General features: G+C 42.3%; 1 protein-coding gene across 2 annotated transcripts in view; it reads left to right on the forward strand.

The window, feature by feature from the left end:
* LOC115224094 (lymphocyte expansion molecule-like) overlaps positions 1-12,734 on the forward strand; it is a 78,526-nt gene extending 65,792 nt beyond the window's left edge. For both annotated transcript variants that reach the window (XM_036512865.1, XM_036512866.1), the window contains exon 11: positions 12,578-12,734. In XM_036512865.1, the coding sequence (XP_036368758.1) occupies positions 12,578-12,671 (94 nt within the window). In that variant the 3' untranslated portion in view covers positions 12,672-12,734. The remainder of the gene's footprint in view (positions 1-12,577) is intronic.
* The last annotated feature ends 275 nt before the right edge of the window (positions 12,735-13,009 follow it).

The following is a 13,009-nucleotide window of genomic DNA, read 5'->3' on the forward strand; positions in this document are numbered from 1 at the left end:
GGTTCCTGATGAAGATAACATGGATGAAGAGACAGGCTGGAGAGTGGAACATTTTCCAATCGAAGTTGGATGTAGAGGATTTGTGGGACACAGTGTGAGGCGACTGTTGTTATTGTTAGGCCTAACTCATCGTAAAGTAAATACCATTATGACCGATATCCAAACTACAGTGGAGAAGGCTAGCCACTGGATTTGGTTAAAAAGAGACAATGTGCAATGGCTAGAAGAATATTGAGCCTTATTTAATAACCAGTTGATCAAGCAAGCGGGGCCTCATATCAATGAGGAATGGGTGGGGTGGTACACATTGATACCCTTGAGAGGTAGGCCCCAAAATGGTGTACATTCTCTCTTGATGACTCCATACACTTGCTGGCTTCCAGTATGCGGAGCTTTCAACTGGTAGCAGTAAAATTTATTGATTTTATGGCGACCTCAAGTTTCACCTTTAATGATTTATTTAGCCAGCTTAGTTGAAGGAACACTTAAAAGCAAAATTTGATGTCCTCATCAAATCAATGCCTCCACTTCTTTGAAACTACTGGATTTGTTAAATATATAAACAGACTGGCAGCTTGTTTCTCTGGGACTGATCAAGTGAGGAAGGCACCACTGACGAGAACTCAATAAGTTTTGAAACTCAATTAGCATTGTTCATTATCTATTTCAGTCTATATAGAGAAATAGTTTAACTTGACATATTTGCATATATACTACGTGGGTTTGCCCCCCCACACACACACACACATACATATATATATATATTCCTCATTCACTAGGGAGCTGTGCAGATGTAAGCTGAAATGATTGCTCTGCTGAATAAAGCTTACAATACACTCTGTCTTCCCTATCAATTATTTTATATATATATATATATATATATATATATATATATACATAGATAGATAGATAGATAGATAGATAGATAGACAGATAGATAGATAGACATAGATATAGATATCATCAAAATATACAGTGTAATGATGCCATCTTGGAAATCTCCAGCACGCATGCGCAGGGTTGGAATCTTCCGGAAGGCCTGCCGAAAGTTCCCTCATGCGCATGCGCAGAAAACTAGCAGCAGCGAAATTCTTTTGTATTTCTTTTTTTGACGCTAGCAGTTGAATGATACAGACGTGTCTCCAGCAGCCCTCTTGAGCTGCTACCTCGTGGCGCATCCTCGCTATGCTTGGACAGGCAGGATTGACTCACTCCACTTGACTACTGCCGATAAGCTCCTAGGTTGCCGATTCGCCCAGAGGAAGGAAATGTTTATATCACGAATCAAAGAATAAGTATTTATACTGTTGAACTTAATGGAAAATCTTGACTCTTTCTTCAATTAATATTTGATGTAAAGGATGCGAGCAGCACCCATCCAGTGTGGGAATCTCTCATCCTGTTACAACAGCATTAGAGATGCATCACAGCTGATTTTACCAATTGGTTTTGCACAGGATATTAGGTAATCAGATGATTATCTAATAATTGCATTCATCAGAGTTGGCAAGTATGAAAAAAAAAGAGGGCAACTATTCTCTGTTACTGGAGAGGAGGAAGTGTAATTCAATTCGTGGGTCCTGTGAAGAAAGCAAAACAGAGTCACAGGAAGCAATTAAGATGGAGGATTCATCAAAAGTTATGTTCCTTACACTCCAAAAAAACCCCTGAGTGGTGATTGCTAGCAAAAGTGAGTTGCAGTTGATATGTGTGTACAGGGTTATTGAAGAGAAGTAATGGCAGCTTCCAAATTTTAACTTCATGTGTGGATGCATATGTGTATGCGTGTTTATGTGTTTAGTTTGGAGTGATCAAAACTTTGCTGAACTCTCAGGTTGTGATGATGGAGATCTTAGCATTTATAATCATGGTGGAACTTGTAGATAAGCAATCACATATTTTCTCTCATGTGAGCACAAGCAAAAAATTTCACATATGCAGTTTAAGTAGGTGTCTGGTTGAAGAGATTTATTTTTTAATATAATTCTTTTCTTGACTATGAAAACATGCATTAGCAATATGACTATGTAAAGATCATATTGCCAGTGCATACATTTCTTAATGGCAAAATGCCCCAACAAACTAGATACATATATTTATGCATATATATATACATATATATATAAATATATATGAATGTGTGTGTGGGTGAATATATATATTTATATATGTGTATATATACACACACACCACACACACACACACATACATACATACATACATACATACATACATACACTCTCCCCACTCTCTCCACTCTCCCCTCTCTCTCCACTCTTCCCAATCTCCCCTCTCTCTCCACTCTCCCCACTTTCTCCACTCACCCCTCTTCCTCCACTCTTCCCTCTCTCACCACTCTCCCCTCCCTCTCCACTCTCCCTTCTCTCTCCATTATCCCTTCTCTCTCCACTCTCCCCACTTTCCCCTCTCTCTTCCCTCTCCTCTCTCTCCACTCTCCTCTCTCCACTTCCCCTCTCTCTCCACTCTCCCTTCTCTCTCCACTCTCCACTCTCCCTTCTCTCTCCACTCTCCACTCTGCCTTCTCTTTCCACTCTCCCTTCTCTCTCCACTCTCCCCCACATTCCCCTCTCTCTTCACTTTCCCCTCTCCACTTCCCCTCTCTCTCCATTCTCCCCACTTTCTCCCCTGTCCCCTCTCTCCCACTCACCCCTTGCTCTTCACTCTCCAGTCTTTCCATTCTCTGCTCTCTCTCGCCTGTCCCCTCTCTCTCCACTCTCTTCTCTCTCTCCACTCTCCCCCCTTTCTCCACTCTCCCCTCGCTCTTCACTCTCTCTCCTCTCCACTCTCCACCCACTCTTCCTCAATACTGCTCCCCAACTCAGTTGAATGGGGTGGGGTGCTGCCCAGCAAGTTGCTTGGTGACCTCACTGCTGTTGGTGCCACATAAAAAGCACCCAATACACTCTCTGTAGTCTGATCAGCATTAGGAAGGGCATCCAGCCATAGAAACCATGCCAATTCAGACAGCAGGGATTGAGCAATCTTCTAACTTGAGAGTTTCTGTAGAACCATCTAACCCATGCCAGCATGGAAAAACGGATGTTAAATGATGATGATGATGATGATGACAATGATGGTATAGGTACATACATATTTCTTTACTACCCACAAGGGGCTAAACACAGAGGGGACAAACAAGGACAGACCAAGGGGTTTAAGTCGATTACATCGACCCCAGTGTGTAACTGGTACGTAATTTATCGACCCCGAAAGGATGAAAGGCAAAGTTGATTTCGGTGGAATTTGAACTCGGAACGTAACGACAGACGAAATACAGCTACGCATTATGCCCAGCTTGCTAACATTTCTGCCAGCTCGCCGCCTTGGTATAGGTACATACATAAACACACAAACACACCTACACATAGGTACACACACATATAGCATATATATTGGGTATAAGACACGTTTTTTTTATTTCTAAATGTATCTAAAAATTGCTTTGCATGTAATGCAGCTGTTTTACAGATGGGAGATCGTGCGTTGTATGTAGGTTAAGACGCCAGATAAACATAAGTCTGCCAGGCACAAAAATTGTTACTAATAATAAGATATTGAATGCAAATGGAAATAGCACAGTCAGCACAAATTTATGAAAAATTGCTTCTGGTATGCTGGAAGTTATATGGAAAGGTCACATCATCTTATTGTATGTCCTTCTCAAGCATTTGTCGCCCACCTCTGATTTGTATCTTAATCTTACATTATTTGATGACAGTGTTACCATTACTCTTTTACTCTTTTACTCTTTTGCTTGTTTCAGTCATTTGACTGCGGCCATGCTGGAGCACCGCCTTTAGTCAAGCAAATTGACCCCGGGACTTATTCTTTGTAAGCCCAGTACTTATTCTATCAGTCTCTTTTACCGAACTGCTAAGTGACGGGGATGTAAACACACCAGCAAATTAAGGGGGTCGCCCACTAGCAGACTATTGATAATCGAACAGGTGAAGTTTTATCATGTGGAACTATAGTTAAATATTTTAAAACAATATTGCTATGCATACAGTTAAAGTTTAGGGTTATTCAAAAGATTATTAAGAAGAATATTATAACAAAAGGATAGAAATTTATGAATACTTTTGAGTATGTACCAAACTTTTGCCACAATAGAGGGAGGAAAAGAAATTATCCAGAAATAGTTTAATATTTATACATATTGTATACTTAAATACTAACTCATAAATTCATACTAACTATAAATTCATAATTAGCTTATATAAAACTATACTGGTAAATTCACTACTTATAAAAAAATACTGCTTAGATTAAAATTTTATTAATATATAGTTGCCCCAATACTCCTTTATTAATACCAGTATATAGCAATTAATCAATGTGGAGGCGCAATGGCCCAGTGGTTAGGGCAGCGGACTCGCGGTCATAGGATCGCGGTTTCGATTCCCAGACCAGGCGTTGTAAGTGTTTATTGAGCGAAAACACCTAAAAAAGCTCCACGAGGCTCCGGCAGGGATGGTGGTGATCCCTGCTGTACTCTTTCACCACAACTTTCTCTCACTCTTACTTCCTGTTTCTGTTGTACCTGTATTTCAAAGGGCCGGCCTTGTCACTCTCTGTGTCACGCTGAATATCCCCGAGAACTACGTTAAGGGTACACGTGTCTGTGGAGTGCTCAGCCACTTACACGTTAATTTCACGAGCAGGCTGTTCCGTTGATCAGATCAACCGGAACCCTCGTCGTCGTAACCGACGGAGTGCTTCCAAAATTAATCAATATTCACAGATACCATCTACCACAACAATATCTGGTCTCTGAGCATTGATTGGGGAATCACATTGGATTGTAAAATCCCACAGTATCTTATCTTCCTTGTTCTCAGTGACTCCTTCTGGTTCATGTTCGTACCATTTCCATGCTCTGTTCAGGCCATACTTTTCAGGCCGAACTTTTCCAGTGGATGAACTTAGCCACGTTGTCATGCCTCCTTTTGTAGTGCTTTTGGGCCAGCTTGCTACACTCACTCACAATATGTGAGATTGTTTCAATAAGTAATGCCTCTGACCCACTTGCAGTTGTTTGATCTAGCTGAAATTTTGCATGTGCAATCATTTATATCTCTATAGAGTAAGTGGCAAATTACAGCTCTGAATTAATTGTGGTTTACTGATTTACAGGTGTTTGAACCGAGTCAAGTGTGAAATGGAGCCTGTTGAGTGTCGAGCAGTGATCCGGTTTTTGTATTTGAAAGGACGCACACCACGGGAGACTTTTGATGAAATGAAAGTAACTTATGGTGATGATGCCCCATCATATGACCTTGTAAAACGCTGGCATCGTGAATTCAAACATGGTCGGAACTCTGTGGAAACAGCTCCAGATCTGGTCGCCCCCTTCTGCATTGATGAGGCATCTGTCCGTCAAGTTGAGGCTGCCATTTTGGAAGATCGACGCATAACTATTCGCCAAATAGCCCATGAGGTCAAGATTAGTACCGGGTCTGTGGAAACTATCATTCATGACCATTTGCATATGCAAAAGGTGTCTGCCAGATGGATTCCCAGGTTGCTCACGCCTTTCCAGAAGCAAGAACGCGTCAAGTGCTCGAGGGTGAATTTGGAGATGTGCCAAGAAGATGAGTCAAAATTTTTCAAAAGACTGATTACACAGGATAAAACCTGGGTCCATCACGATGATCCAGAGACCAAAGCCCAGTCAATGCAGTGGAAGCACCGTGACTCACCCCCTCCAAAGAAGGCAAGGGTGCAGCCCTCCGCTGGCAAGGTCATGCTCACAGTCTTCTGGGACCAGGACGGAGTAGTGATGACAGATTTCCTGGCAAAGGGTACCACAATTGCAGGAGCCTATTATGCTTCACTTTTGAGGAAATTAAGAGAAGTTATCAAAATCAAGAGGCGGGGCAAGATCAGCAAATGCATCCTCCTCCTCAGGACAACGCTCCGGTCCACAACTCGCTTGTCGCCAGATCAGAAGCACAGGCGTATGGCTATGAACTCCTACCCCATCCCCCCTACTTTCCTGACCTTGCACCCTCTGATTTTCACCTCTTCCCAGTCATGAAGTTGTTTTTGAAAGGAAAGCGTTTCCCAGATGATGCAGCCTTGATTTCTGAAGTCGCATTCAGGTTGGAGGACCAAGCTGGGGTCTTCTACAAAAACGGTCTCCAGAGCTGCATCAAACAATGGGAGAAATGCCTAACTCTGGGTGGTTCCTATGTAGAAAAAGACTAATAACTGTGCCAAGTTTCGTTGCTCTACTGTTATGGGAAGTGGGTCAGGGGCATTACTTATTGAACGCCCCTCGTATATATATATATATATACTTAGAAGAGGATGTGTGGTGCTTAATCATATAATAATATAAATAATATATATATATATATAATATATATATATATATGCATATATACGTATATATACATACATCTATACGTATATATATATAGGCATATATATAGACATATTCCTTTACCTCCTCTATTTCATCACCATTTGACCTGTTGGTATGTTGTAGATGAGTTGGACACGTCGCCTGGCTCACCAATAATCGGTCGACCTGCGCTGTCGTTGAGTGATACCTACATGAGCAGAAACGACCACTCAGAAGGCCTCCACGACGGTGGAGTTACGATTTCAGGAGGGCAATTGGGATCACGTGGATGAGGAAGGTGTGGTCCAGAGAGGAGTGGACAGCGTGCTGTGACCAGCAGTGTCAAATGGATGCCCGACGGACTGGTCAGTCAAAGTGATCACGTTGATATATACATGTATATATATATATATATATATATATATATATATACATATATATATATATATATATATATATATATATATATATATATATATATATATTATATTGTTATATTTCGGAATGGTCATATTGCCAGTTTAGCCAATAAAAACACACGCACTATATATTTGGTGTTATTTTGCTTCAGTGATATATAGTGCGTGTGTTTTTATTGGCTAAACTGGCAATATGACCATTCCGAAATATAACAATATCTGTTTCAACACACGACTTCACATAAAAAATCTTGCACAACAAATATTTAAACGTATATATATATATATATATATATATATACATATATATATATATACATATATATATATACATATATATATATACAATATATATATATATATATATATACATATACATATACATATATATATATATATATATATATATATCAGAATAATTAAAATTAGATTAGTCCTTCACCATAGGACAGCTACCATCATCTCGGCATATGCCCCTCAACCAGGGCTACCGGAAGGACAAAAAGACCAATTCTATGACACCCTATTGCGGACTACCTCATTGACAAATGACAGTGACCTTCTCTTCGTGGCAGGTGATTTCAATGGACATGTTGGACGACATGTCGGGGGCTTCCATGGCGTCCATGGAGGCTACGGTTTTGGCTCTCGTACGAGGAGGGAACCAGGCTGCTGGAGTTCTGCGATGCAAATGACCTTATGGTCTGCAATACCAACTTCAGGAAACCCACCTCTCACCTAGTCACCTACCGTTCTGGCAGACACACCAGCCAGATTGACTACATCCTTGCCAGAAAAAGGGAAAGAGGGCTGATTATAAATGCCAAAACCTTTCCAGGCGAAGAATGTACTCCCCAACATAGATTAGTGGTTAGCGACTTCAGGATCAGAGCTAAATGGTGCCCAGAAGAAGACCAGCTTGGAGGAGAAGGGTCTGGAAGCTTAAACATCCTGCAAATGGACAGAGATTTAGAGACATACTACTCGAGGCCTTTGACGAAATAGAAGGGGATATAGCTTCACTAAATGTGGAAGACAACTGGAGATTCCTACGGGACAATCTGCTGACAGCCACTGTCCAGATCTGTGGATGGAGCAAAGTACCATCTCGACCCAGAGTAACATGGTGGTGGAACACTGTGGTTGACAGGGCTATTAGACAAAAGAGACAGGCTTGGAAGGACTGGAAGAATGGTGGTAGCAGGGAATTGTATCAGACAGCCAGAAGGGAAGCTAGGAGACAGGTTTATCTAGCCAGAGGGGAAGCGGATAAGAAAAAATTTGCCAATGTTCTGAGCCGTGAGGATGAAAGACTTGAGGTATTTCGTGTTGCAAGACAGTGTGTGAGGGAGAATCGTGATGTGGTAGGAGAGAAGTGTGTTCGCATGGATGATGGTTCACTTGCGCTAAATGAGGATGCAAAGAGAGAGGTTTGGAGATGCCACTATGAAAGGTTGCTGAATAAAGAAAATGAATGGGATAAAGAGAGTCTGCCGAATTTTGACCCAACAGAGGGACCAGCTATCCGAGTTGATAGTTCCGTGGTAGCTAAGGCAATTAGAAGCATGAAGACAGGGAAAGCCCCAGGCCCATCAGGAATTACTGCAGAGATGCTCAAAATATCTGGCAGTGTCGGCTATAGCCTGGTCACCCGTATAGTCAACCAGGTGATACACGAAGGAGTCATACCCAATGACTGGTGTAGCAGCACACTAGTCAACTGCTACAAAGGTAAAGGTGATGCCCTAGATACAAATAATTACAGAGGTATCAAGCTGTTGGATCAAGTAATGAAGGTTACGGAGAGGGTCATAGCCCAACTAATTAGAGAGAGAGTTAGTTTAGATGAGATGCAGTTTGGGTTCGTGCCAGGGAAAAGTACCACTGATGCTATATTCCTGGTAAGGCAGCTGCAGGAGAAATACCTAGCCAAAGATAAGCCCCTGTACCTGGCTTTTGTTGACATGGAGAAAGCTTTTGATAGGGTCCCCCGATCCCTTATCTGGTGGTCAATGAGGAAACTGGGGATAGATGAATGGCTGGTGAGGACTGTGCAAGCCATGTACAGAGATGCCGTAAGTAAGGTTAGGGTTGGCAACATGTACACAGAAGAATTCAAAGTAGAGGTTGGGGTCCACCAGGGTTCAGTACTCAGCCCCCTCCTATTTATCATAGTCCTCCAGGCAATTACGGAGGAATTCAAGACAGGTTGTCCCTGGGAGCTCCTCTACGCTGACGACCTTGCTCTTATTGCTGAGTCACTATCAGAGCTGGAGGAGAAGTTCCAGGTGTGGAAGGAGGTTTAGAATCGAGGGGCCTTAGAGTCAACCTAGCTAAAACCAAAGTACTAATAAGTAGGAAGGTAGACAATCCACAAATGTCTTCAGGAAGATGGCCCTGCTCGATCTGTAGAAAAGGTGTAGGTAGAAACTCTATAAGATGTACCCAGTGTAAGCTATGGACACATAAGAGGTGCAGCAATGTCAAAGGTAGGCTAACTGGAAGATAGTTTTTGTATGTGGCAGATGCTCTGGAGCATTAACCTCCGAAAATCTGCAGAAAATAACTTCCGTCACTTTCCAGGGGGAAAAACTAGAAGTAGTTGATAGCTTCCGTTATCTAGGTGACCAAGTCAGTAGTGGGAGTGGGTGCGCTGAAAGTGTAACTGCTAGAATAAGAATAGCCTGGGCAAAGTTTAGGGAGCTCTTACCTCTGCTGGTGACTAAAGGCCTCTCGCTCAGAGTAAAAGGCAGACTGTATGATGCGTGTGTACGAACAGCCATGCTACATGGTAGTGAAACATGGGCCGTGACTGCCGAGGACATGTGTAAGCTCGTGAGGAATGAAGCCAGTATGCTCCGATGGATGTGTAATGTCAGTGTACATACTCGACTGAGCGTTAGCACCTTGAGAGAAATGTTGTACCTAAGAAGCATCAGTTGTGGTGTGCAAGAGAGACGATTGCGCTGGTATGGTCATGTGGCGAGAATGGATGAAGATAGGTGTGTGAGAAAGTACCAATCCTTAGCAGTTGAGGGAACCCGTGGAAGAGGTAGACCCAGGAAAACCTGGGACGAGGTGGTGAAGCACGACCTTCGAACTTTAGGCCTCACTGAGGAAATGACCAGCGACCGAGACCTTTGGAAATATTCTGTACGTGAGAAGACCAGGCAGGACAAGTGAGCCCAGCCCACTTATGAATGCCTTCCCTCCCTTGGACACAAAGACCTGTTGAGGCAAGCGAAGTCGATATAGAACCTCATCCAACGACAGGCACCCATGCCAACCCCCTTTGCTTGCGAAGACATGTTGGGGCAAGCGAAATCGAAATCGAATTGAACCAGCCAGGATCCCTGGTCTGGTGGTACGTAAAAAGCACTATCCGACTCGTGGCCGATGCCAGCACCGCCTCCACTGGCTTCCGTGCCGGTGGCACGTAAAATACACCAATCTGACCGTACGACAGGCACCCATGCCAACCCCATTGCTTGCGAAGACATGTTGGGGCAAGCGAAATCGAAATCGAATTGAACCAGCCAGGATCCCTGGTCTGGTGGTACGTAAAAAGCACTATCCGACTTGTGGCCGATGCCAGCACCCCCTCGTTTGGCTTCCGTGCAGGTGGCACATAAAATACACCAATCCGACCGTGGCCATTGCCAGCCTTGCCTGGCACCTGTGCAGGTGGCACGTGAAAAGCACCCACTACACTCACGGAGTGGTTGGCGTTAGGAAGGGCATCCAGCTGTAGAAACACTGCCAGATAAGACTGGAGCCTGGTGCAGCCTTCTGGCTTTCCAGATCCCCGGTCGAACCGTCCAACCCATGCTAGCATGGAGAACGGACGTTAAACGATGATGATGATGATGATATAAGGCATTATTTTCCAAATACGCCAGGTAAGCTAAGTTGAACTGTCTAAAATCGAAGGACACCTGTGGTTTTTGTCCTGTTATTATTATTATTGTTTTTTGTATTTATATTCGTGTGGCATCGTCCGTTTTTCTGTCCTTGTTTCGTATACATTCGAGCCTTTTTCCAAGAAATCTAATGCTCGTAGCTTAGTTTTTCCTTGGGGCTGGCCGGATCGGAGATGATCTCAAGATTAATCAGCTGAAATTGCAAGGATGATCCGGTTCTTGACTGAAGATTAGAGGCTTCGAATGACCCGTCCGTTTTTGTGTCATCTATTTGAGTGTTTTGCGTTCTTTTCCCATTTTGTATTTTTATATATATTTTTTATACATATATATATGTGTGTGTGTGTGTGCATACTAGCTTAAAACCCACCCTATTAGGTGGCTTTTAAGTTAACTCCTGTGAAAGGCTCTTCACTGGGCCTTGGGCCCAACAATAACACTTCATGCATTGAGTATATATTAAATTTTATTAAACTTGACCAATATTTTTCAAGCAATGAACACTTTCGATCAAAACAATGATATAATTTGTCGACTTGGAACTTATTGCAAAGCTTCATGATAAACAACAGTACCACCACCATCGCCACCACATCTGCCATATACGCATCATTCAAATTTCTGATGCCACCACTATCAATACCTTTGACTTTGCTGCCTTCCCCTCCACCACCATCACCACTGTCTTTCACATTGCTGACTCTCATTGTCGTCTCTGACTGCCTCAGCTACCACCACCACCACCATCATCACCACCACCATCATCACCACCGCCTCCACCTCTATGACAACTACAGCTCTTGTTCAGTATTTTAGTTCAGTACGTTGATTCAATGTTCAGTCCCTCTTTCTCTCACATACCCACTCTTTCTCTCTCTCTTATTATTACTTTTAATTAAATAACCTCAACTCTGTCTAAATTTCTTTGTCTCTCTTTCTCTCCCTCTCTTTTTCTTTCTTTCTCCTTCTCTCTGTCTGTCTTCATCTCCACCCTCACCGTTTCTATGCCTACTATTACTTTCACCCCAACATGAGCAATAGTAGAAGTGTCATTGAATAGTGAGAGAGGGGGTCAAAGTGTGACACACTGACACACAGAAATTAGTTTTCGCATTTATTATATTAGATTTGTGTGTGAGTGTGTGTGTGTGTGAGAGAGAGAGAGAGAGAGTATAGCATGTTAGAAGTGTCTGTCTCTGTCTCTGTCGCTCTCTTTCTCTCTTCATTCACCACTATGCTCACCGTCTCTACTATTGCTCTCACCCCAGCATGAGGAATAGTAGAAGTGTCATTGAATGGTGAGAGAGGGAGTCAAAGTGTGACACACTGACACACAAAAGTTAGTTTTCGCATTTATTATATTAGATATGTGTGTGAGTGTGTGTGTGTGAGAGAGAGAGAGAGAGTATAGCATGTTAGAAGTGTCTGTCTCTGTCGCTCTCTCTCTCTCTTCATTCACCACTGCGCTCACCGTCTCTACTATTGCTCTCACCCCAGCATGAGGAATAGTAGAAGTGTCATTGAATGGTGAGAGAGGGGATCAAAGTGTGACACACTGACACACAAAAGTTAGTTTTCACATTTATTATATTAGATGTGTGTGTGAGTGTGTGTGTGTGTGTGAGAGAGAGAGAGAGAGTATAGCATGTTAGAAGTGTCTGTCTCTGTCGCTCTCTCTCTCTCTTCATTCACCACTGCGCTCACCGTCTCTACTATTGCTCTCACCCCAGCATGAGGAATAGTAGAAGTGTCATTGAATGGTGAGAGAGGGGATCAAAGTGTGACACACTGACACACAAAAATTAGTTTTCACATTTATTATATTAAATATATATATATGTATATAATATTTCATATCTTCTTTCTAGGAAAAGATTGCACAATAGTGTAAATGAGGTACCTGATGATGTAATCAGACACAACACAAGCCAAGGTGTTAAAGCTGCTATGAATGTAAAGTGAACCCAAGAAATCACAGTCTCATCTATTTAATTATTTATTAAAATATTTCTATGAATACATTTACATATTTTTCTGTTTCTGAATATAAAGATTTGTTGCTGCAATGGACAAGTAAGGTGGACCAAAAGTCACGCATCAAAACATTTTATATTTTATTTATATTATGTTATTATTGTTATTATTGAGTAAGAGAGCAGTGCATACCATCAAAGTGACACTGGGGTAAAATATACAAAGCCCAGTATACCCATTTCATAAGGGTACACTAGGCACATGCATCACAACCACGTGTGCGCGACATGGTGATCTGATATCAAGATAAACAGCACATGACCTTG

This window comes from Octopus sinensis, linkage group LG24 (genome assembly GCF_006345805.1).
Source record: "Octopus sinensis linkage group LG24, ASM634580v1, whole genome shotgun sequence".
In the NCBI taxonomy this organism is placed as follows: Eukaryota; Metazoa; Mollusca; class Cephalopoda; order Octopoda; family Octopodidae; genus Octopus; species Octopus sinensis.